The 25181-nt window shown below is 54.6% G+C and overlaps 2 protein-coding genes across 2 annotated transcripts; both read left to right on the top strand.

Annotated features, from left to right (window-relative positions):
- The first annotated feature begins 289 nt into the window (after window positions 1-289).
- Window positions 290-12266, top strand: ST3GAL2 (ST3 beta-galactoside alpha-2,3-sialyltransferase 2). Its single transcript, XM_066582628.1, has 7 exons — window positions 290-392; window positions 5496-6128; window positions 8415-8608; window positions 9053-9232; window positions 9475-9520; window positions 10342-10461; window positions 10544-12266. Exons 2-7 carry the CDS (start codon window positions 5790-5792, stop codon window positions 10721-10723), a joined length of 1059 nt encoding a protein of 352 aa, XP_066438725.1. The 5' UTR covers window positions 290-392; window positions 5496-5789; the 3' UTR covers window positions 10724-12266.
- Window positions 12267-13176: 910 nt separating this feature from the next.
- On the top strand, window positions 13177-22526 carry LOC136582665 (C-type lectin domain family 18 member C-like). The gene is made up of 11 exons (XM_066583842.1): window positions 13177-13378; window positions 14670-14761; window positions 15016-15234; window positions 16642-16739; window positions 16833-16954; window positions 17049-17156; window positions 18095-18187; window positions 18288-18394; window positions 22061-22175; window positions 22261-22357; window positions 22427-22526. The coding sequence occupies exons 1-11, from the start codon at window positions 13177-13179 to the stop codon at window positions 22524-22526; spliced, it is 1353 nt and encodes a 450-aa protein (XP_066439939.1).
- The last annotated feature ends 2655 nt before the right edge of the window (window positions 22527-25181 follow it).

Genomic DNA, 25181 nt, shown 5'->3' with positions numbered 1-25181 from the left:
TCAGGCACTGGATCCCGTTATTCGGAACAGTCACCATTCTCTCAGTCTCGGCCGCCTCTGGGACATGTAGTTTTGCCCTCTCTGGTTATAAGGGAGATATTCTGTTTTGGACTACAATGACCAGAATGCAGAGCGCAACGCAACGCGGACCCCTTATATCAGGCATTTTGGGGGATGTAGTTTTATCTGAGCTCTGCGCTACTTCGTCGGAAGCTGCTGTGAGGGGGACAGGACTACATTTCCCAGAAATCCCTGGGTGCTGCGGCTCGCATTTCTGGGAGCCCGTAATGTGCGGCTGGACGGGTGGTTTGTGTGGTCCAGGGATGAGCTGGAGATAAGAGGAGGGACAAAGGCCGGAGCGGCGGCGTCGGAGAACTGGAGGGTCGTGTGTGGTACGTGCTCTCTGTGTATCCCCCAATACACACCGCCTACATGTATACAGCGCACAGTATATACACCCCCACTAGATATATATACATGCCCAGTATACACCCAGCACTCTACACTACATACATTGCCTACATGTATACACCCCAGTATATATGCACCACCCCTTATATGCATCCCCCAATATACACTGCACAGTATATATACACCCCCCCCCCCAGTATATAGCATACAGTCACTACATATATACACCCACTACACGAGTACACCTCCCAATATATCCCAGAATATGTATACTGCTAGTATACACCCCCAGTATATAGCATACAGTCACTACATATATACACCCCCAGTATATAGCACGCAGCATGCACTCACTATATACACTGCACAGTATATATATATACACACACGTCCCCCACATTCAAAGAAGCTTTATTGACAGAACTAAATGGACATCAGTATTACCAAAGTGATTAGAAAATAGGAATCGGGAGATGGCGGCCGGGGATTTGGGGGTAGGATGGGGTCCGTGCCATATCCCGCTCCGCCCAGTCTGTGGCACCGCCATATTGTGCTGCTGCAGCCGCCGTAACGATGTGGCGCTCCTCCTCCGTGTATTATTTCCTAATATTCCCCCCCCCCCCCCCCCCACTATATATACACCTTCCACATATATCCGCCCCTTCAGCTATACACTACTATATATATTGCAGGCATATACACATATATGACCTGCCCGGGGGGGCAGTATTGGGGTATCCTGTACTTCTGTGAAGTGATATATGATCAGTCACGTGTATATATATATATCCCTGTAGCTCTCAGTCAGGGCACAGCAGACCGGGTGTCTCGTTGCCGGTTATCGCCCTCCGTCTTGTATTGTGGTCAGTGAGAATTCATCAGCGATGATCCGGAATCTTCTCTTCATCCTTGCGGCACATCAGATGGGGGTCAGGGGTCAGGGGTCACATCTACCCCGGGGTGAAGTCCCAGGCACCTCGACGGGTCCGTCGGGGGTCTTCCTGCCACAAACTCTGAAGCCCCTCGTATCCACTGTTTACAGTCCTTGTCGCATGGAGACCTTCTATTGGTCCTCCTGTTGGCGAATCCTAATATTTGCCGCCCGTGTCGCCTCCTCTCATCTATCGGCCCGATATCCGGAGACGCCACAAGGCCGCCGGCACCAAGACCCGCTGTCCAAGATGGCGGCTATCAGATGCTGTGGTTATCATTCAAACAAGCGAAAGTAAATGAATCCTTTGGTCTGACTGCGAGCCGCCGACTAACGAGAATCCTTTGGTCTGACCGCGAGCCGCCGACTAACGGGAATCGTTTGGTCTGACCGCGAGCCGCCGACTAACGGGAATCGTTTGGTCTGACCGCGAGCCGCCGACTAACGGGAATCGTTTGGTCTGACCGCGAGCCGCCGACTAACGGGAATCGTTTGGTCTGACCGCGAGCCGCCGACTAACGGGAATCGTTTGGTCTGACCGCGAGCCGCCGACTAACGGGAATCGTTTGGTCTGACCGCGAGCCGCCGACTAACGGGAATCGTTTGGTCTGACCGCGAGCCGCCGACTAACGGGAATCGTTTGGTCTGACCGCGAGCCGCCGACTAACGGGAATCGTTTGGTCTGACCGCGAGCCGCCGACTAACGGGAATCGTTTGGTCTGACCGCGAGCCGCCGACTAACGGGAATCGTTTGGTCTGACCGCGAGCCGCCGACTAACGGGAATCGTTTGGTCTGACCGCGAGCCGCCGACTAACGGGAATCGTTTGGTCTGACCGCGAGCCGCCGACTAACGGGAATCGTTTGGTCTGACCGCGAGCCGCCGACTAACGGGAATCGTTTGGTCTGACCGCGAGCCGCCGACTAACGGGAATCGTTTGGTCTGACCGCGAGCCGCCGACTAACGGGAATCGTTTGGTCTGACCGCGAGCCGCCGACTAACGAGAATCCTTCATTGTTCCATTCAGCCGGCGCAGGAACTGTCGCTGGGACGACTGGTCTGACATCTGCGCCCAACAGACCGTCCCGCGTAAAAGTGCGCTTACTGACGAGTTCTGCTCTACTGTCCCCTTTTCCTGATATTTCTGGGGTGACTCCTTCGGGGTTTGGGCGTCCGACAGGTATAACATGGGGCCGCCTGTATCGGAGTATTACCGGCTCCTCCGCTGATATAATAAGCTTATTACTGGGCATCACCGCTATCACATGGGCGCCGCCGCGTACTGTAACGTAGATCGTGCCAGCTGATTATTGGGCGCCTCTGCTGATACCCGGTATAACATGGGTTATTAGATGTCTCTACTGACCACCTTGTTGGCGGACATCTGATGAGATAAGGGGCCGCTGCGCTATGTGACGGCTCCTTATCTTGTAAGCTGCGGCCTGCGATCATCCATCATAGCCGCCGCTGATCCGTACGCACAGTAGTGTAAGGGGGCCTTTACGCGGCGCAGACAATTGCTGAGGAGAATCGGTGGGATGCACAATGTCGCTCGATGGCTCCTCGCAGCGCTGATTGTTCGGTGGTTGTTTGCCGTCATCCGTGGCGCGATCCGTGTACAATCACTCGCGATCACTGACATACAAATGCCGGACTTTACACCAGACGACTGTTAAGCAACCAGCGACTATTTTAGGTAATCTGAAACGTAACGACTAGTCAGCAGATTATCGCTCGTCGCCCCGTTTTCACAAAGTGACTGCCGTTTGCATTCGCTCTCTTGAGCCGTTATTCAGGTGATGGTGGTCCCTGTAAACATACCTTCATCATGAAAGATCCCCCAGGACCCCTCACAGATTACGGCCCACCTCACTTGTCCTCAGGATCCCTTGTAGACCACTGCTCCCCCTCCCCCACTAGATCACACCCTCCCTCCCCCAAAGACCCCCCCCCCCCCTCACCTCCCAGGACCCTTCCTTCTCCCCCAAGATGACCCCCTAAGGACCTCTCATAGATCACACCCTCCCTCCCCCAAAGACCCCCCCCCCCCCCCTCACCTCCCAGGACCCTTCCTTCTCCCCCAAGATGACCCCCTAAGGACCTCTCATAGATCACAGCCCCCCTTCCCCCCCAGGACCCCTCCTTCTCCCCTAAGGACCCCTCATAGATCACAACCCACCTCCCTTCCCTCTTAGGCGGACCACCATAGGTCCCGGCACCCCTCCCCCAGCAGCCATATGTCTCCACAACCCCAATCTCTGGCCTTCCTATGTCCAATCAGGAGGTGATAGAGGGGGACGTCGGCTCTGGACCCCCTCACAGTCCGCAGCTCCCGCCGTCCATCGAGGCTGATAATACTGCAGCGTCCTCACGAGCCGCGGCCCCATAATATCTCTTCCCACCGCAAGATGGCGTCACTATGGACGTTCTATCTCCACAGTCACAGGACGGCACCACCCGCTCGTGACCACCAGAGGCATCGCTGAGTCAGGAGGCACAGAATACCTTCAGCCTCAGCAGATTGCCACCGCTCAGGGTGAGTCGGGGCACAGCTGGCAGGATGCCGGCGCAGCGCCCGTGTGCCATGTGCATTGTTCTTACTTTGCTGCATCTCCTCCCCCTCCGTTGGGCAGATGTTTAGGGGCATCTGAGGCGCTGGCAGAGCTGCTGAGTATTACTGCGAGGCGCGAGGCACGGAGAGGATTAAGTGTCATGTGACCTCCTTATCGCAGAGCAGGAATTTAATATCACTTTCTCCTACATTCTGTGCCGAGGATCATCTGGCGCCGGCTGCAGGGCTAGAGGAGCGTCTGGAGAGGTGGGCGAGGGGGGAATGGGTAGGTGCAGGGATAGCAGAGGAGCCGGAGAGGTAGGTGCAGGGTTAGTAGAGAGGTGGGCACTGGTGGGAGAGGTAGGTGCAGAGTTAATGGAGAGGTGGGTGTTGGCAGGGAGAGGTGGGTGCAGGGTTAGTAGAGAGGTGGGCACTGATGCAGGTAGGTGCAGGGTTAGTAGAGAGGTGAGCACTGGTGGGGCAGGTAGGTGCAGGGTTAGTAGACAGGTGGGCACCGGTGGGGCAGGTAGGTGCAGGGTTAGTAGAGAGGTGGGCACTGATGCAGGTAGGTGCAGGGTTAGTAGAGAGGTGGGCACTGATGCAGGTAGGTGCAGGGTTAGTTGAGAGGTGGGCACTGATGCGGGTAGTTGTAGGGTTAGTAGAGAGGTGGGCACTGGTGGGGCAGGTAGGTGCAGGGTTAGTAGACAGGTGGGCACCGGTGGGGCAGGTAGGTGCAGGGTTACTAGAGAGGTGGGCACTGATGCAGGTAGGTGAAGGGTTAATAGAGAGGTGGGCACTGATGCAGGTAGGTGCAGGGTTAGTAGAGAGGTGGGCACTGATGCAGGTAGGTGCAGGGTTAGTAGAGAGGTGAGCACTGGTGGGGCAGGTAGGTGCAGGGTTAGTAGACAGGTGGGCACCGGTGGGGCAGGTAGGTGCAGGGTTAGTAGAGAGGTGGGCACTGATGCAGGTAGGTGCAGTGTTAGTAGAGAGGTGGGCACTGATGCGGGTAGGTGTAGGGTTCGTTGAGAGGTGGGCGCTGATGCAGGTAGGTGCAGGGTTAGTAGAGAGGTGGGACAGGTAGGTGAAGGGTTAATAGAGAGGTGGGCACTGATGCGGGTAGGTGCAGGGTTAGTAGAGAGGTGGGACAGGTAGGTGAAGGGTTAATAGAGAGGTGGGCACTGATGCAGGTAGGTGAAGGGTTAGTAGAGAGGTGGGCACTGATGCAGGTAGGTGAAGGGTTAGTAGAGAGGTGGGCACTGATGCGGGTAGGTGTAGGGTTCGTTGAGAGGTGGGCACTGATGCAGGTAGGTGCAGGGTTAGTAGAGAGGTGGGTACTAGTGGAGTAGGTAGGTGCAGGGTTAGTAGAGAGGTGGGCACTGATGTAGGTAGGTGTAAGATTAGTAGAGAGGTGGGCACTGATGTAGGTAGGTGTAAGATTAGTAGAGAGGTGGGGCAGGTAGGTGTAGGGTCAGTAGAGAGGTGGGCACTAGTGGAATAGGTAGGTGTAGGATTAGTGGCTGGAGAGGTGGGTGCTGGGAGGGGAGGTAGGTGACCGGCGTCGGCAAGTTGTCAGCAGTCATCATGTCTCTTCTCTGTTCCTCAGGTGACATCGCGGTGGCATGTGGCGGTGACGTTGTGACGGGTCGTGTGGCACCAATCCCTGCAGTTCGGACATTTCCAATGATAAAGCACCAGCTGTGCGGGGGAGGGGCGGAAGACGAAGATAGATGTGTGAAGCTGCTGGCCCCGGGGCCCATAGCTGAGGCTCGCTCACATCTCCGGCGTACGGTCCTTACATTCTGGGCTATCAGCCGCTCTTAGGTGCGCCAGGCTGAAGGCCCATGCTGTGGAGAGGCGGGACTCGTGGTCTGCGGGCACCTTGGGGGTGGTCATCAGGATGAGGTGCTCCCTACGAATATGGCTCCTCAGCACCTCCGTTCTGCTCTTCATCATGTCTCTCCTCTTCACCTTCTCTCACAACGGGACGGAGGTTCCGCTGTACTCGGAGCTGGGAGGGTGGGCATCGGCAGAAGGACATCCGGTCCGGCTTGTGCCAGGCTACCCTGGAGTGCGGCATCGCCCCCCTCCTGAGCTCTCAAAGGACTGCTCCTGCCGCCACTGCCTGCGACAGCCTGGAGACTCCGCCTGGTTCGACAGTCACTATGACGTTGCTGTCTCCCCTGTGTGGACCCTAGAGAACCGGGAGCTGCCGCTGGACGTCCAGCACTGGTGGATGGTGAGTAGCCGCGGGGACAGGCGGGGGAAGTCAGGCTCTTATATAAGGTGGGGTCTCGTCCATCTCCAGCTGCCTCTCACCGAGATCTGTCCATACTGCAGCAGAACATGGCGGCACCGTGGGGATGTACCGCTGCTATCTGCACGATCCACCGGTCGGCCGGCCCTTCAACTTGTTTCTGATGTGAAGCTGAATCCTCGTTCCGGTACTTTATACTCCACATTATACGGTTATTACAAGCCAGCTCAGCCGGACGCTGCAGTGCCGTATCAGTGGAACACCCCCTCCGTCTACTCTGGCTCCCAGTGAAGCCCCGTTGACCCAGGGTGCGTGTCCGATGGGGGCAGAGGGCCGCACAGCGCAAGCGGGGAGACGTGCCCTGAGATCCGTGTCCGGAGGGGAATGAAGACCCAGCAAAGGGGGTTACATGATCGGCTGCAGGGCCCCGCCCCCATGACTCTTAACAGGGCATTTACATAAAAGGCGCCAAATTGTAAATGTAAGCTTTCAGGCTCCTGATCCTTCTTCTGTGTTACCCAAAGCTATATCCGTGGTGATTGAAATGTGGGTGTAAGCGCTTTAGGGGTGCCATAGGGGCGGGGGAGAATGAAAATCCTGGCGACGGGTTCCCTTTAACAACCAGCAAGTAGGATGCGCTTTGAGGCCTCCGGCATCGCAGCGTTGACCTCGTATTTCGGGGAATCTCCGGGGCTTTTACTATTGGGGATCTGTCCTCAGGATCCTTGCCGATCGGCTGATCACCGGCTCACGGTCAGCATTGCAACAGCCTGGGTGAATACACTGCAATACCAACCTGGTCTACTGCAATACGGACAACACTGCGGGCAGAGGATTGGCAGGGATTATGGGTGGCAGACGGATCAACTCTGATGAGCCGTCCTGAGGATAAGGACATGTTTACACGGGGAAATCTGACCTACATCGGGGGCCTCGGCCGGGGACCGTGCAAAATACTGCATGCGCTTCCAGTAGTCGGGCGGGTATCGCCTCTCCTTAAAGAGACACCTAGAAGGTAAGTGAGGAGACTTATAAGACCATGCACGCTCCTCTGGGTAATATGCAAATAAGGGAGATGGAGCCATACCTCCGCAGCGCCACCTATTGGATGGCAGCATTCCTGCAAGTGAATGTCAATGCGTCTCGCTCACCTGCAAATCGCATGGCGTGCGGGGGGGTGCGCTGTTTTTTCACGCTCCCATAGGTGGTAATGAGCATGTGAATTGCGCATGAATAGGACAGGCTGTGATCTTCTTATTTTTATTTATTTCGGACTCTTGGTGCCAGAGAAAAGTCGATCGTGTATTAACCCTTTAAAATCAATGAATTATCGCAATGGGATGAAACTCGTGCGGGAAAATCGCCCGTGTAAATACGGCTCGAGTCATCAGTAGTAAAAGAACCAGAAACCTTTTCATAGTAAGGGGTTAACCACGCAGTCTTGTGCACCGTCCCTTTTACATACGGACTTCAGAGGTGTCCCGGCGTGACCGCAGGGCTGCGGACCCCAACTCTGAGCATCTTATATGCATTCGGTGCTCCGTGTTCGGGTCAGGAGACTCGCAGTCGGGCCGGGACACTTCCAAAGTGTGAAAGAGACGGAGCTGAAGGTGGTTTGGTTAGCCTCTCTGGGTTTAGGACAAAATCTTGTCTGGGGGTATAATATCTGCTCCCCCGCGGATCCACCAATTCTAGGCCACAGCAATTTACTAACTAGCTAATGCACACTGCTCTCTGATTGGCCAGTGTTGATCATGTGAGTGTTATATATAACCACCACTAGAGGGAGCTCACTGTATGCAGAGATATATATATAACCACCACTAGAGGGAGCTCACTGTATATAGATATATATATATAACCACCACTTGAGGGAGCTCACTGTTTACAGATATATATATATAGCCACCACTAGGGGGAGCTCCCTGTAGACAGATATATATAACCACCACTAGAGGGAGCTCACTGTATGCAGAGATATATAAAGCTCTCATTGACCTCAGTAATCCCTCTTATCTACAGTGACCTCCCCCTAGTGGCAGTTATCGTGTTCCTCATCTGCCCGTACCCCCACAGGACTTGCCCCCCAGCCTTGCCAGACCCCCAAATGTTCCCTGACGCCTCGCCTGCTGCTCAGTCCCTACATAACCGGGTAATCTACTCCGGGCAGCGGCAACAGACAGGACGGCTGTCAGGCGGGAGCGCTGGCGTCTGATTGGCCCATCTAGTATCCTGATGCCACGTTGTAACCGCTTTGTTTCCTCTCAGATGCTGCAGCCGCAGTTCCGGTCCCACAACACCCAGGAGATCCTGACCCAGCTCTTCCAGATCATCCCCGGGCACAACCCCTACAAGCAGCGGGACCCCCTCCTGTGCCAGCGCTGCGCTGTGGTTGGCAATTCCGGCAACCTGCGAGGGTCAGGCTACGGGAAAGACATCGACAGCCACAGCTTCATCATGAGGTAGGGTGGGCACACATGACCCTGTGCACGGCCAGCAGCCATTAGCTGCAGCCCTGGATGTAACTGATAACAGGGAGCAATAGCTTGTGCTTTCCTATCCTACAGCCCACTGCTCCCCAGCCTGATGGCTGATAACAGAGAACAATAGATGGCATTTACTTGCACAGTACATGACAGACTGCAGGTTTCTGGCGCACTGTATCGCGTCACCCCAGGGGGATCATCACAGATCTGTGAGGCGCAGTCCCTGGATTAACCACCAGGGAAAGAGGGATACACCCTGGTGGCCACTCCAGGGACTGCGCCTCACATATCTGTGATCCTCCTGGGGTCACATGATACATGCGTTCTCCTCCCAGCATGCACCACCTCGCAGTCCTGATGTGGTCGGCGGTTTGAGGTGAGTCGTCCCCTCAGTCTCACCCCGTGTCTCTCATCTGTCAGGATAAACCAGGCGCCAACACTCGGCTTTGAGAACGACGTCGGCTCCAGGACCACCCACCACTTCATGTACCCGGAAAGTGCGAAGAATCTGCCCGCCAACGTCAGCTTCGTGTTGGTCCCTTTCAAAGCTCTGGATCTCCTGTGGATCACCAGCGCCCTCTCCACTGGGCAGATCCGCTTGTAAGTACCTGTGGACCAAGGGGTTAAGGGAAATACTGCAGATCCGCCCCCATGGGGGTTGGACAAAAATACGTATCCGCCCGTGAGAATGCACCTTAAGTGTTGCGGGCGGGCAGAGCGGGGTGAGTAGAGCGCCACCTGGTAACTGGAACGTTCTTTGCGGCTTCTATGACCCCCTGTGCCATGAAGCAGTAGTTGTCCTTCTTTGATCTAGTCGCTGACTAGCGGTTGTTTCCTTGCAGCACGTACGCTCCAGTGAAGGCGTTCCTGCGGGTGGACAAGGACAAGGTGAGGCGCCAGCGGGGGATCTGTTACTGAATGGTACATGGGAGACTGCGGGAAGTGGATGTCCGCACCGCGAGGGAGGAAGATGATGATGGTGCGGTGGGGGATCTGTGGGAGGGGCTGAAGGAGGAGTGCAATGAGGTGGGGTTGGGGGATGGGAGAAGTGTGTGGGCCATGGGAGGAATGCAATGAATGGGTGAAGGGGAGGCCAGATGTGGGAGGGGTGCAGTGAATGGGTGGGGCTAAGGAAGTGGCTCAGTGGGCTGCTGCAGTGAGTGGATGGTGCTTGGGAAGGAATGCAGGAATGGGTGGGGTTAAAGGAGAAATGGGTGGGGCAAAGCACTGAATGGATGGGTTGATGGAAGGGAAAAGTGGGTGGGGCATGGGAGGAGTGCAGTGAATAGGTGTAACTGGGGAGAAGCTAAGTGGGTGGAGCTGTGAAACGAGACTGAGGTTGGAATGGAGTGGGTGGATCTGGGGGAGGGGCACAGTGAGTAGTGGAGCAGAGGGAGGGACTTGGTGAACGAGGTGGTGTTGAAGGGTGCAGTGAGTGGGACCAGGGGAGGAATGGGTGGAGTTTGGGCGGGGCAAAGTGTGGGAGGGGCAGTAAATGAGTGGGAATAAAGGGGTGGAGTGAATGACACTGGCGCAAGTGTGCAGTGGGTGGGGCTGAGGAAGGGAAGAACTGGGCGTGGCTGAAGAGGGGCAGAGAGTGTGGGAGTAGTAAGGAGCGCAGTGGGTGTGGCTTAGGAAGGTATACAGTAAGCAGGGGAGGGACGTAGCAAGTGGGAGGAGCTCATAATTTCCTCACTTCTGCTCCTCAGGTTCAGATCTATAATCCGGCGTTCTTCAAGTACATCCATGACCGCTGGACGGAGCACCACGGCCGCTACCCCTCCACCGGGATGCTGGTCCTGTTCTTCGCCCTGCATGTGTGCGACGAGGTGAGAGGCGGAGGTGTTCGCCGTGTGACGGCCTCATCCTGGTTGGTTCTCATCAGTAACCTCTGTGTATTTTTTTGCTCAGGTGAATATTTTTGGCTTTGGCGCCGACAGTCGGGGAAACTGGCATCACTACTGGGAAAATAACCGCTACGCTGGCGAATTCCGTAAAACTGGAGTTCATGACGCAGACTTTGAGGCGCAGCTCATTGACACGCTTGCCCGAGAGGGAAAGATCAAGGTGTACAGCGGCAATTCTGTGTGAACTCCGCCCCCGCTGCTAGTCACCATACCCCATGGAGGCCCCGCCCCTCCAGAATCGGGATGAGCCGCCATGTTGCTGCAGCCGACCGTTCTGATTGCGATTCACGAGTTTGACTTTCATTGTTATTGCTGAATTCTGCCTCCGGGATTACTGGATTTGGGGACGACTAGAGAGGGCGCCGCACCGACACATTGTAACGACTCGTGTGCACCGACAGCAAGGAGTCGCTTCCTCTCTGAATGGCGCTACAGTGTGTCTGGTACTGGTACCCTCTGTATACCCGGGCACAGGGCACCCCACTAGTGACAATCTGCTGGAACGTATAAAGCTGGCCTTGTACAATCCTCCTTGCATCAGTCAATCATTCTGGAGACGCTTCTCGACCTTTCTACCCTATCTGACCACTAGGGGCAGCACTGAGTCCCAGGGTTAAACCCACCATGATGGGAAAAGCCAAACTGAAGGGGAGAATGAAAAGTTCTGCAGTTTTCTAAGTGACTTATCTTCAGGATCTCTGCTTGCTGCCAGTGAATGGAGTCACCTTAGCTCATGGAATTATCTATGCTGCATACATCAAAGCAAAACATCTGCTGTGACGGCCGGGCGAGGCTTCAGCATCTGGATATTAAGAGCTTTCCCTTTTATTGACAGCAAGCAGAGGTTTTGAAGATGAAGAACTGAGCTGCAAAGTCTCTTAGAAAGTTTTCATTTGTTTACATAAAAATGGACGCCCCTGTCACTTCTGTTTGAGGCGACGGACCCCTCTCCCGATTGCTTTCTTGTATTCCGCCCCCTGAATGTGACTGATCCTGTTGCCGCGTCTCGGTTGTTTCCCCTCCCCCGCCTTCTTTACTTGCTGCATGTGGAGGCGTCTTCGGAGGTGACAACAGACTGAACGTTTTGGGATTTCTGATATTTTCGCTGGCTCTTTTACGTGCGACGACGGCCATTTTATGTGGTAAACGCGCCCGGAGACGCCATCCTGTAGTGTTTCTGAGCACCATATGGGCTCCCACAAGATGGCCGCCTGCGAGGAGGGCCACATGAGAATTTATTGTCTACATCGTACGCAGCGCCTCCAGTCAGGATTCGGTATCATCTCTCCAGGCTATTCTGGCAGTAAATGACATTTGCTACTATCAACAGACCCCGCTGTCATGTATGAAGTCCAGGGGGTGTGGTCATGTCACTGTGAGCAGCCAATCACAGTTCAGCGTCACACTTGAAACTGCACTGTACAAATGAAGCATGGCCTCTGATTGGTTGCTCTGGGTCACATGGTCATGGCGGCTGTATCGGCGCTGTGCATGTATTTATCGGTCGCAGCGTAAAGACTTTATCAGTGTTTGCCATAAATGTGACTCTTTTGTGACTTTCATTTGCTTTAACCCTTCAGTCTCCTTGTTGTGGATCCTCCTGCTCCTCGGGGGCGGGGCTTATCAGTATTATTCTTCTCTGTGCACTTTCTAGAGTGATTGTCATTATGGCGCTGCCCCCGTGGAACATGCAGCAAGGTTTGGAATAATAAAAAGAAACACTTGTCGCCTGTCTCCGGTTCTTTCCTCGCGCCGGAGGATTAGGAATTGCGCAATTCTTTCCACTTCCCGTCGATCAGCTCTCTGATTGGCTGGATGGCGTGTTTCCTTTGTGCTAATTTTGATAAATGTTTTGACAAACACGTCGGGTGTCGCACAAATGGCGGTCGTATGCGGACGCTTCAGCTTATGGGACTTTCAGGCCGATCGCCCCAATCAACCGAGAACAGTGGAGGCGGAGCTTCTGGTGTAACCAGTTGTCACTGTACTCTGTGTGTGACACTGATGATGTGCCATGGGGGCCCCGGGGCCCTTGAGGCGGTGACCAAATATGCATTCTATTAGAGCAAGAAAGTTGAAGCGGTGACGTATAATGGGGTCCACCAGGAATAATAGCGCTGTGTGTGACCGTCTCCAACGCAGATGTGAACGGAGCGTAAAGCCGGCCGCAAACACCACAGATTATTGTAGTAACGCCTGCAGCTGATGTTACGTGTACGGCCGCGGCGCCAGATTCCCCGCAGATCTCCCCAAACGCAGCTGGATCTGTCGGCGGTCTGCGGATCATTATCTGGTGCGGGGGGGACAATCGGATTCAGACTGACGAGCGGACGGAATGTTTTTATCACTAGTCAATGTGCAGCCGGCGCAGCAAGAAACGCCGCTGATAGACTGCTGCATCGGGACGTTGTGGCCACTGGGGGGCATCATCGGGGTGAGTGGCAGGGACCCTGGAAATACGATGGTTGAGTCGTGGTCTCCGCCGCTCGCCGCTGCGGGGGGCTCCTGCCAGGTGACTAGATTATCCTGTAATATTCTGGCCTGTTGTACCATTACTGCGCTCCGGGACTATTGGGCATGCTGGGACTTGTAGTTTCACAGCAGCTGCTGATCGGTCTTGGGAGTTGGGCTCCAGCGATGGACGCAGCTGTCGATCCTCCGGGGATCGGGCCGGACACTGCGAGGAGGAGGCAGAGAACTCATCCAGAGGAGGCGGAGACCACATCACGCGGGGACATGTCTGTGTGCGGCCCCATCACCTGGGGGCTCCTCGGCATACTCTGCATGGGGGGCCCCACGTCTGAGCAGCTTCTCGAGCATGTGAGCACAGAGTATCCGGGTAAGTGGACACCTGCACTGTTAGATTGTCAGCTCTTCGGTCCAGACTCCTATTACTGCGTGATGATAGAGAGGAGCTGTGGATTATGTTGATGGGATCAGCACCAGGACTGTATACCCACCGGGCTGCATTATAGTACCCAGCCCTGGGTCAACAAAGGTTGGGGGTCCGAGGGGCCAATCTGCTCACCGTCCCTACTCTAGCAATAAAAAATCATGCTGGGTAGATCTGGGAGGGCGAGTAGATCCAGTGTCAGTAGATCTGCGGTGGATGGGAGGGGGTTGATGGGTCCAGTAGGGGGATGGATAAAGTGTTGGTCGGTCTGGAGGGGTGCACTCAGTGTTGGTAGATGTGGGGCTGGTGGATCTAGTGTGGAAAGGTTAGGGGTAGGTAAATCCAGTGTCGGTAGGTCTGGGCAAGTTAGGTGGATCCAGTGTGGATAGATGTGGGGTGGTCCAGGATCTAATGTTGGTTAATCTGGGGGTGCAAAGGGTAGGTGGGTCCAGTGTGTGGGTGGGTGGGGGGTAGGTGAATCCAATGTGGGTAGATCTGGGGGGGGAGGGATGTTTAGGTGGATACAGTGTCAGTAGATTGTGGGGTGGGGATTGTTGGATCCACTGTGGGTAGATCAGGGAGGATAGGTGGATCCAGTTCGGGGAGATCTATGGGGGGGCATAAGTGAATCCAGTGTGAGTAGATCTGGGGGAGGTTTAGTTGGATCCAGTGTCAGTAGATCTGGGGGGGTGGGGGTGGTTTAGGTGCATCCCGTGTGGGTAGATCTGTGGGGGTGGGTTTAGGTGGATCCAGCGTCAAGAGGTTCTTGGGAGTGGGGGAAGTGTGGGTATGTGAATCCAATGTGGGTAGATCATGTGTGTGGGGGTGGAGGAATCCAGTGCGGATAGAGCGTGGGGGGAGGTTTAGGTGGACCCAGTGTGGGTAGATCTAGGGAAGAGGTTTCTGTGGGTACAGTGGCAGTAGATCAGAATGAAGGGGGGGGGGGGGGGGGGTAGGTGCAGCCAGTGTAATTCTGCTGTTACATGGTTTACTCTAGTCCCCTCCAGAGCTGCAGTCACTATTCTCTAGGCCCCTCCAGAGCTGCAGTCACTATTCTCCAGGCCCCTCTAGAGCTGCAGTCACTATTCTCTAGGCCCCTCTAGAGCTGCAGTCACTATTCTCCAGGCCCCTCCAGAGCTGCAGTCACTTTACTGTACAGTACATTCTGCAGTCAGTCTTTGGCTCCCCCTGTCATTGCTCTCTGGTAGTGCGGACTGTCATCCATCTTTATTCCCAGGATTCGGGGACAAGGAGAGATTCACGTTGGTTTCTCTACACAACAAGCTGCGCGGAAGCGTTCGCCCGTCGGCCGCCAACATGAGGAGGATGGTGAGTGAGGTGGGGGGAGCGGCTGCTGCGGGGGTCTCTGGCTCTACTACTGAGAAGATACTTCCATTCAGTCTCTGACATCTGTGCGGGCAGCGGAGACCCCGAGTCCTGGGAAGCTGGGGGTCTGTGATGGTGGGGGGACCCCGTGTTTCAGGCTTCTCCCCGGTCACACCCGGCTCTGCCAGGAACAGGTAATAACCTTGTAGTCTATATAAGCATCTGCGATTGTAACTCATTAACCCCTTCATCCTCAGGGCTGGAGCGAGGCTCTGGGGGCCCGGGCCCTTGCAGTTGCTTCTCGCTGTCAGCAGAATGCAGTGGACGACCCGGAAGTTGGCTGGAATCTGCAGCGTTTCCCAGCTGGGACCGCGAGCCCCGCTGACGCCATCACTCTCTGGTTTCGTCAAGAAAAGGATTATAATTTCTGGACTTCTGAATGCGCCCAGAACCGAACCTGCCGGCATTACACCCAGGTGAGCGACTGCGGTCAGGGGGGTGATATATAGGGTCACTGCAGGCAGGTGGATGGCTGTAGTACCCCCCCCCCCCCCCTAGGGTATATAGGGTCACTGCAGGCAGGCAGATGGCTGTAGTACCCCCCCCCCCCCGGGGTATATAGGGTCGCTGCAGGCAGGCGGACGGCTGTAATACCTCCCTGGGATATATAGGGTCGCTGCAGGCAGGCGGATGGCTGTAGTACCCCCCCGGGGTATATAGGGTCACTGCAGGCAGGCGGATGGCTGTAATACCTCCCTGGGATATATAGGGTCGCTGCAGGCAGGCGTACGGCTGTAATACTTCCCCGGGATATATAGGGTCGCTGCAGGCAGGCGGATGGCTGTAATATCTCCCCGGGATATATAGGGTCACTGCAGGCAGGCGTACGGCTGTAATACTTCCCTGGGATATATAGGGTCGCTGCAGGCAGGCGGATGGCTGTAATACCTCCCTGGGATATATAGGGTCGCTGCAGGCAGGCGGATGGCTGTAATATCTCCCCGGGATATATAGGGTCGCTGCAGGCAGGCGGATGGCTGTAATATCTCCCCGGGATATATAGGGTTGCTGCAGGCAAGCGGATGGCTGTAATACCTTCCTGGGATATATAGGGTCGCTGCAGGCAGGCGGATGGCTGTAATACCTCCCTGGGATATATAGGGTCGCTGTAGGCAGGCGGACGGCTGTAATACCTCCCTGGGATATATAGGGTCGCTGCAGGCAGGCGGACGGCTGTAATATCTCCCCGGGATATATAGGGTCGCTGCAGGCAGGCGGATGGCTGTAATATCTCCCCGGGATATATAGGGTCGCTGCAGGCAGGCGGATGGCTGTAATATCTCCCCGGGATATATAGGGTTGCTGCAGGCAAGCGGATGGCTGTAATACCTTCCTGGGATATATAGGGTCGCTGCAGGCAGGCGGATGGCTGTAATACCTCCCTGGGATATATAGGGTCGCTGTAGGCAGGCGGACGGCTGTAATACCTCCCCGGGATATATAGGGTCGCTGCAGGCAGGCGGACGGCTGTAATATCTCCCCGGGATATATAGGGTCGCTGCAGGCAGGCGGATGGCTGTAATATCTCCCCGGGATATATAGGGTCGCTGCAGGCAGGCAGATGGCTGTAATATTTCCCCTGGTATGTATAAGGTCACTGTGGGCAGCTCGGTGTAACGTGTCCCCCTTTGATATATAGTTTACTGCAAGAAGGGGGGTGACTCGCTGTATTACCAACCCTAGGATCTATAGGGTCTCTGCAAGAGAGGAGTTGACTGTATTGCCACCCTTGGGACATATATGGTCACTGTAGGGGGCTTGTGGCACCTCGTGGGCGGTCCCTGGCAGCTCATTGGCTCAGTCTGTATCAATCTTCCTTGCAGTTGGTTTGGGCTTCCTCGTGGGAGTTGGGCTGTGGGATGAGTCGCTGCTCCTCAGAGATGGGCGATGTGGACATGGTCGTATGTGCATACGCTCCAGGGTAAGGTCACATGGTCGATGAGGTGTCCAACACGTCTGCTTTGTCTTTAACCCTTCACTTCCAATGATGATGACTCTAAAGTGTCTCCTGCAGGGGTAACTGGGATATTGGGGGGCAGGCTATCCGCCCCTATCAAGCGGGACCCTGGTGCAGCCTCTGTACGGCAAGTTGGTTTGGCTGCTTTAGGTCCTGGGAGCAACAAGGAGGTCTCTGTGGTAAGTAATGAGAGAGGAACCCGGGAACCACGCCGCCTGCGCTTCCGTGGAGTCCGGGCTCCAAACTATCTCAGCTCCTGGTTGTCTGTTCCAGAGGTGCCCAGGAACCCGTGCCGGATGAGATGTGGAGAGCATGGAACGCTGAACACAAGCAGCTGCCAATGTGACTGTGCCAGCGGGTATACCGGCCGCCTCTGCCAAGGTGAGTGACCCCTGAGGAAATAAGATGGCCTGGTGCCCGTCCCCCGAAAAAGCTTAATCACCGTGTAACACGTTGGGGGATCAAAACGGGAACCATTGTCCATCACAACCAACGTGGGCGCTGCTGGAGAGGTGGGACAACTACCCCACTAATCTTGGCACCAATTTTGATTTCCAAGATCTCTGCTTGCTGTCTGTGAACTGAAATGTTGTTTTCCTCCATAAACTGGAAAACTTCCCTAAGGGCGCTCTCACACGAGGGTGTGCTGCCGCGTATTACGTGTGCGGGTTTTGCGCTGCATAGTACCAATCTCCCATTCGCTTTCAATGGTGCGTCCCACAGACAGCGTGCGAAATGCAGAAAAAATGATTGCAGCATGCAATATCTTGGCGCTTATTACACGTGCATACACGTTAAGGTAGTGCATGGAGCTTGTCGGCGTGCAGCAAGACGCTCGTGTGAGAAAGCCCTAGCCGCGTTCTGTTCTCACAGTGGAGCGTTACAATGTATCAGTGCAGCAACACAAATCTCTGCAGGATGCCAGGCGGATAGTTCTCATCTGCACTGATACATTGTAACAAACCATCAGCTGTGAGAAGTACAGTATGTAAGGGCAAGATGGGTTTTCTGTCTCTAGATGTAAGCAATTGACAGCTGACAGCAAGCAGAGATCTTGAAAAGGGTGAGAAGTTGATGCATAAAGTCTGATGGGAAGTTTCAGAACTCTTCATAGCAGAAGGATTCCGCTTTCTGGTCACAGTCTGTGCCTCGCAGGAGCGACTTCCAGGAACCGCAGTGTATGTAGAGTTCTGGTTAGACCGGAGCACATGCCAGACTAGCAGCGGTTCTGGATTATCGAATGCGGATACATGGGAGTCAACATGCGTGTAATGACGAGCTGTGATCCGCATGTAGTGAGCGCTCTCTTCCTCTCGCAGTGCGGTGCAGATCCCGCTGTCTACACGGCCGACACAAAGCAACGGAGTGTACCTGTGAATGTGCCGCTGGCTACGGGGGCGCGGAGTGTGCCGGTAATATACTGTCACCGCGGTGACATCAGAGTTTCCGTCTATCAGGGAATATCACGCAGTGCGGACGGTTCCTCTGATGTCACGTGTTCTCTGGTTCTAGAGCAGCTGAAGTCCCCTGCGCCGCCCTGCGACCTTCTGACTGATGGCGTCTGCTTCACGGTCTCTGCAGAACGTCGCTCGTACTATAAAGCCAAGAAGATCTGCCAGGTAGGATGCTGCCATTAACTGTGGGTGTGGCTTAACTAGTCTAGCTCCTCCCCCTCTAAAACCTACCTGCATGTATATAGTCATAGCGTATAACATGTGACCTAGACAAACGGACATTACCCCTGACAGCGTGCGGCGCAGTATTCATGTAGTCAGTCCTGAACGGGGCTGCCGTGTGAATCCGCGGTCATGTGAATGCGGCCTGAGGGCTTCACATGTAACATCAGTGCCGTTTTCTTGCACTTGCGTCTTACTGCAATTTTTGGCCACTTTTTGTTGTGTAGAAGCCGCAGTAAATCGTACGTGGTCATTGGAGAAGAAGGGGCTGATGGGGCTCCCGGGCAGAAGACACTCGTGGGGGGCTGCGTGTTTCAGCGGCGTCTTCCTCTGGCCTTTATTGTGGCGTCGCCCACCCTTGTAATAAACACGACTGATCACCTGACTGAGACGGGCATTTAAAAGAATCACCTGACCACAAAGAAAAATACACTTAATGTCAAAAACACTCCGGCCCCCAGAAGAAGCTGTCGTCTTACTGCCCAACCCGACATGCAGATATGCAAATGATTGGCGCTGTGGCAATAAAGGAGAAAACACTTAACCGCTAACAAGAATCAATCATATCTGCGCCCCCCACAAGCGTCGTGACATGGGAAAAAAGACTGGAAAAAAACAAAGAAAAACTTTTTCTTTCTTCTTAATATACAGCCAATCATCTGTCAGCTCGAGGCCGCTGGTCAGCGAGTTCACTGTACATGAAGACGGTGCGCCCGGTCTATACTGTCTGGTGATGTCCGCACCCCGCTGTTATCCGCCATCACTGTTAGGAGGTGTTGGGAACAGTGGATATGTGAGGGCACACAAGGTGAATGGGCTCAGGACGCCCCCTACAGACCACCAGTGGAGAGGAGCGTCTGACCAGACTGTTAGGGGGTGTTGGGACCAGTGGATGGGGGCACACAAGGTGACCGGGCTCAGGACGCCCCCTACAGACCACCAGTAGAGAGGAGCGTCTGACCAGACTGTTAGGAAGTGTTGGACCAGTGGATGGGGGCACACAAGGTGACCGGGCTCAGGACACCCGCTACAGAACACTAGTAGGAAGGAGCGTCTGACCAGACTGTTAGGGGGTGTTGGGACCAGTGGATGGGGGCACACAAGGTGACCGGGCTCAAGACGCCCCCCTACAGACCACCAGTGGAGAGGAGTGTCTGACCAGACTGTTGGGAGTTGTTGGGACCAGTGGAGGTGTAAGGGCACACAAGGTGACCAGGCTCAGGACGCCCCCTACAGACCACCAGTAGAGAGAATTGTTTGACCAGACTGTTAGGAGGTCTTGGGACAGTGGATAGGGGCACACAAGGTGACCGGGTTCAGGACCCCCTACAGACCACCAGCAGAGAGGAGCGCCTGACCAGACTGTTAGGGGGTGTTGGGACCAGTGGATGTGTGAGGGTACGCAAGGTGACCGGGCTCAGGACGCCCCCTACAGACCACCAGTGGAGAGGAGCGTCTGACCAGACTGTTAGGGGGTGTTGGGACCAGTGGATGGGGGCACACAAGGTGACCAGGCTCAGGACACCCCCTACAGAACACTAGTAGGAAGGAGCGTCTGACCAGACTGTTAGGGGGTGTTGGGACCAGTGGATGGGGGCACACAAGGTGACCGGGCTCAAGACGCCCCCTACAGACCACCAGTGGAGAGGAGTGTCTGACCAGACTGTTGGGAGTTGTTGGGACCAGTGGAGGTGTAAGGGCACACAAGGTGACCGGGCTCAGGACGCCCCCTACAGACCACCAGTAGAGAGAATTGTTTGACCAGACTGTTAGGAGGTCTTGGGACAGTGGATAGGGGCACACAAGGTGACCGGGTTCAGGACCCCCTACAGACCACCAGCAGAGAGGAGCGCCTGACCAGACTGTTAGGGGGTGTTGGGACCAGTGGATGTGTGAGGGTACGCAAGGTGACCGGGTTCAGGACGCCCCCTACAGACCACCAGTAGAGAGAATTGTTTGACCAGACTGTTAGGAGGTCTTGGGACAGTGGATAGGGGCACACAAGGTGACCGGGTTCAGGACCCCCTACAGACCACCAGCAGAGAGGAGCGCCTGACCAGACTGTTAGGGGGTGTTGGGACCAGTGGATGTGTGAGGGTACGCAAGGTGACCGGGCTCAGGACGCCCCCTACAGACCACCAGTAGAGAGAATTGTTTGACCAGACTGTTAGGAGGTCTTGGGACAGTGGATAGGGGCACACAAGGTGACCGGGTTCAGGACCCCCTACAGACCACCAGCAGAGAGGAGCGCCTGACCAGACTGTTAGGGGGTGTTGGGACCAGTGGATGTGTGAGGGTACGCAAGGTGACCGGGTTCAGGACGCCCCCTACAGACCACCAGTAAAGAGGAGCATCTGACCAGACTGTTAGGAGGTTTTAGGACCAGTGGATGGGGGCACACAAGGTGACCGGGCTCAGCATGCCCCGACAGACCACCAGTAGAGAGGAGCGCCTGACCAGACTGTTAGGAGGTGTTTGGACCAGTGGATGGGGGCACACAAGGTGACCGGGCTCAGGATGCCCCCTACAGCCCACATGTGGAGAGGAGCGTCTGACCAGACTGTTAGAGGGTGTTGGGACCAGTGGATGTGTGAGGGCACACAAGGTGACCGGGCTCAGGACGCCCCCTACAGACCACCAGTAGAGATGAGCATCTGCCCAGACTGTTAGGAGGTGTTGGGACCAGTGGATGGCGGCACACAAGGTGACCGGGCTCAGGACCCCCCAACAGACCACCAACAGAGAGGAGCATCTGACCAGACTGTTAGGAGGTGTTGGGACCAGTGGATGAGGGCACACAAAGTGACCGGGCTCAGGACGCCCCCTACAGACCATCAGTAGAGAGGAGCGTCTGACCAGACTGTTGGGAGGTGTTGTGACCAGTGGATGAGGGCACACAAGGTGACCGGGCTCAGGACGCCCCCTACAGACCATCAGTAGAGAGGAGCATCTTATAGTCCGATGAGCACTAGCAGCTTCAACTGTTTCATTTTCCACCATCCACAGACAGGGGGCACCATCGTTTCATTCAGGTGTCTGCCTGAACCATTTACAGGTGCCTGGCTGAAGGACATTTGTTCTCACGGCCCCCATTACGTGTACGGCCTTTGTCACCCGTTTGTAGGATACTAGAGCCTCCATGCCCATGCTATTATGTTTCTTTGTAGTCATGTGATTTGTTGCCCGGCTCAGTCAGTCTCGTGGTTATTGTGACGTCACTCGCCATTTCACCCACAGCTTTTAAATGCTGTTGAAATGTTGATGCTTGTAGTAAAGGCCAGATGGCGCTGAACCACGTGGCCGCTGTCTGTCCTATATCCATGTGTCTGTCCGCCGTTCAGCGCGCCCCCAGCCCCCTTTTACCTCTTCATCCATCGGGGCGGCTGCTACTTTCAGGACAGATCTGTCTGGTACTACTCCTATTAGCCAATAGTTTTATTGCTGTAGTGATGCACTGTGGAGCTGTTAGTGTGTGAAAACATCCTAACCATTCAGGCAACTGGCGGAGGGCTGACCTTGCCCGGCCTCCACCACTTTATCACTCAGCAGACCAGGGCCGCACTCGCCACAGGCAGATGAGTGATGCCCGATGAATTTCGTGTCTCGCAGGAGGCTGGAGGATATCTGGCTGAAATAAGAATGCAGAAGCTTCAGGATATTTTGTCCTTTTTCCTTGGACGATTAGAAGAAGCCAACAAGACGACAGCCAGCGACTTCTGGATTGGTGAGTTCACACCTGCTCACCTCTGCAGTCCTTCTGAAACTACAACTCCCAACATCTTCCAAATCTCTTCTTACTCATGTCCTAGGTCTGACCTATAAGAGCCGCTTCTCCTCCTTCCGCTGGGATTCTGGGGATCTCGTCTCCTTCCAAAGCTTTGCCCTGGGGCAGCCGGACGGCGCAGGGTAAGTGCAGCGCTCCGTCGGGGGTCTCTCCATGTACTGAGCATCCTGAGACGTCTCTGCTTTACTCAGCTTCCAGAATTGTGTGGAGATGAGTGCAAGATCACGATTCAACTGGAACGACCAACGATGCAAGACAAGCACTCGCTACATCTGCCAGTATGATACCTAGAGCAGCTGCCAGTCCCTCGTGGGGTGCTCGACACGGCCGATTCTCTTGTACCTTGCAATGCAGCAAACTTGCCGGCAATAGAATCCATTAGTTTCGATGGGTCTATTTATATGGGCGGTTTTCCTCTTGCGTTTCCTATTTTTGGGTGATTCTGTTCAGGAATCGCCCAATTCTTCCCTCTGGGAGCAAAAAAAATTGCACTGCGCTCGGATGTACCTGCAGGTTTCATGTGAGTATTGTGATTTTCAATATTGGGCCAAGTTCCTCGCCCGTGTGAATGCACCCGCAGGCCGTATGTAATTGGGTGAGTTTTGTTTGCTAGCAATATGGATGGGACTCGCATGTGACAAGAGCGCATTAGAAGAGTTGTACCACAATTGCACATTATCCCCCATCCATAAGTTTGGGGAGAACTTGCTGATCGGTAGGGGGTCGCAGCAGAACAGAACTCCCATATCCCACTCCTCTGTCACTGCGGGGGTCGCTCTCACCCTCCCATAGCATAAAGTGAGCGGCGGGCGAGCATGCATTCAGCGCTCCATTTATTTAGAAGAGCTTGATGGAAATATCCCAGCGGGTGCGGCTTGAGTATCGCTGCAGTCCCATTGAAAGTGAATGGCACACTGCAATCAGTCTCCTCCTCTCCACCAGAGGTGCAGTAACCCCGCCCTGAGAACGACAGTGGACACGGGGCCCCCCATCTCGAGATCGGCAGTGAGACCTCCACCAATCAGCAAGTTATCTTCTATCCCATGGTTTGAGGGGGGGGGGGGGGGGGGGTGTAACTTGTAATTGTGGTACAACCCCTTTTTAATTTCAAAGTGTTTATTTACATGAGCGATTTTTCGATGGTTCTAGATGTAAAATATCGCAGCAGGTCCTGTTATGGCGATTCTGTTGAGGAATCCGCCGTTAGTTCCCACGGGAGAAAAAAAAATTGCATCACATGTAATTCGAATTGCATGCAAGTGTGATTTTCAGGCATGGACACTGCGCAGCGCTGCAATGTGTTTTTCTAGCAACGCGCATCACAATCACGGTATAACATTTACGAGTGTGACCCCGGCCCGGTAGACATACAGCCGTATATATACACATGCAGTGCGATCACCCAAACATGTAAAACAGCAGGTTGGTCGCATCTACAGCAGAACCTAGAACAATCTAGAACCACGTTAGTCTTCTCTTACCGCTGTAAATGAGTCTAGAACATTTAAGAACTCGTCTTCCAGAACTCCTCTAGAACGTGTTTAGTTCCCGCTTAACCGCAGCATTTACACGGGGAAGATTTCTGTTCCGGCGGAATTTCACTGCGGCTGCTAATCCCAGGATTGGCCAGCCATGCGGGCGGGATTTGTCAAACATCTCGTCCACACGGGACGGCCAATCCATCGCGGCAAAGCTGGCGCTGAAGCGCGGATTCCCCGGCCACAGCATGTCTATTTTTTTTTCTGTTGCGGCCACAATGCGCTCTATGGGAGCGCCGGCTGCAATGGAAAGCATGCGGCCAAGCCGCTCCGGAACCCGCGGCTAAGTGTTGAAGCTGTGCTTTTCCGGTGGAAATCTCGCGTTTTTTCACTGTGGTAAAACCGCGAGTTTTCTGCCAGGCATACGACCCGTGTAACCCCAGCCTTAACCCTTTCCAATCCACTGTCTGACCACTGAAGACATTATGATTTAAGGCTGTACAGCTCCGATGTTGGAAGACGTCCGTCGGGGTTTTCTTACTGTATATTGCCAGCCTCTCTGCTGTTGGAGCCTATCCAATGTGTTACCTCCTGCAGTACTGGCTTTAGCCAGCAGATAGCGCCGTTGTATAGCGGAAGAAAAAGAGTAAGCCCCCTAGGAAAACAGGACACAAATTGGATTGGAAAGGGTTAAACTCTGGGGACAGAACCGTCCCGACTTCCTCAACCCCAGTCCTCAGGAAACCTCAACAGGTCATGTTTTCAGGATTTCCTCAGTATTGCACCGGTGATATAATTATTGTTGGTGCCTCAGCTGTTCTGACTATAGGATATCCTGAAAACACAACCCGCTGGGGTCCCCGAGGACTGGAGTTGAGGACCACTGCTCTACACCATCAGGCGCCATCATAGAGGGGTTTCTGCTCTATCCAGCTTTTCCTTTTTAGGGTTCAGTCTGAATCCCCCAAAAGCGTATTCAGACGGACCCTGGAGGGAACCTCTGACTTGACCCCTTAGTGACCGGCCTATATGGTACCTTAAGGCCCAAGCGATGTTCATAGTCGCATTGCAAGAGCAATAACTTTCTGACCGCTGCATGAAGGCTTGGTCTCTGTGTGATGAGTTGTATGGCCACTCGCCGGGGTCCATATAATGTGTTTCATATTACATTTTTAAGGAGGATCCGTCTTCCCTTCAGCCGTTGCACATTCGTATTTAACCCTTTTGACCTGGCTTTGCTCTGGGTAGAACGCTGGTTGCAGTTTTCCTTGTGGCCACAAGATGGTGCACTACACACCCTGTTCCTCCCGCATTCACTTATTGTTCAGTTTGTGGAACCACACGCTATCATGAATGAACGGAAGGCGGACAGAACAATCCGCGGTGAGCTCCGCCTCCATTCCGTCAGCCATGATCGTTGCGGAGGAGTGATAATCGCCGGGGCGACTGCTGGGTGCTCTGCACCCTA

Source organism: Eleutherodactylus coqui, chromosome 11, assembly GCF_035609145.1.
Source record: "Eleutherodactylus coqui strain aEleCoq1 chromosome 11, aEleCoq1.hap1, whole genome shotgun sequence".
Taxonomy (NCBI): domain Eukaryota; kingdom Metazoa; phylum Chordata; class Amphibia; order Anura; family Eleutherodactylidae; genus Eleutherodactylus; species Eleutherodactylus coqui.
This window is presented reverse-complemented; position numbering and strand designations above follow the sequence as displayed.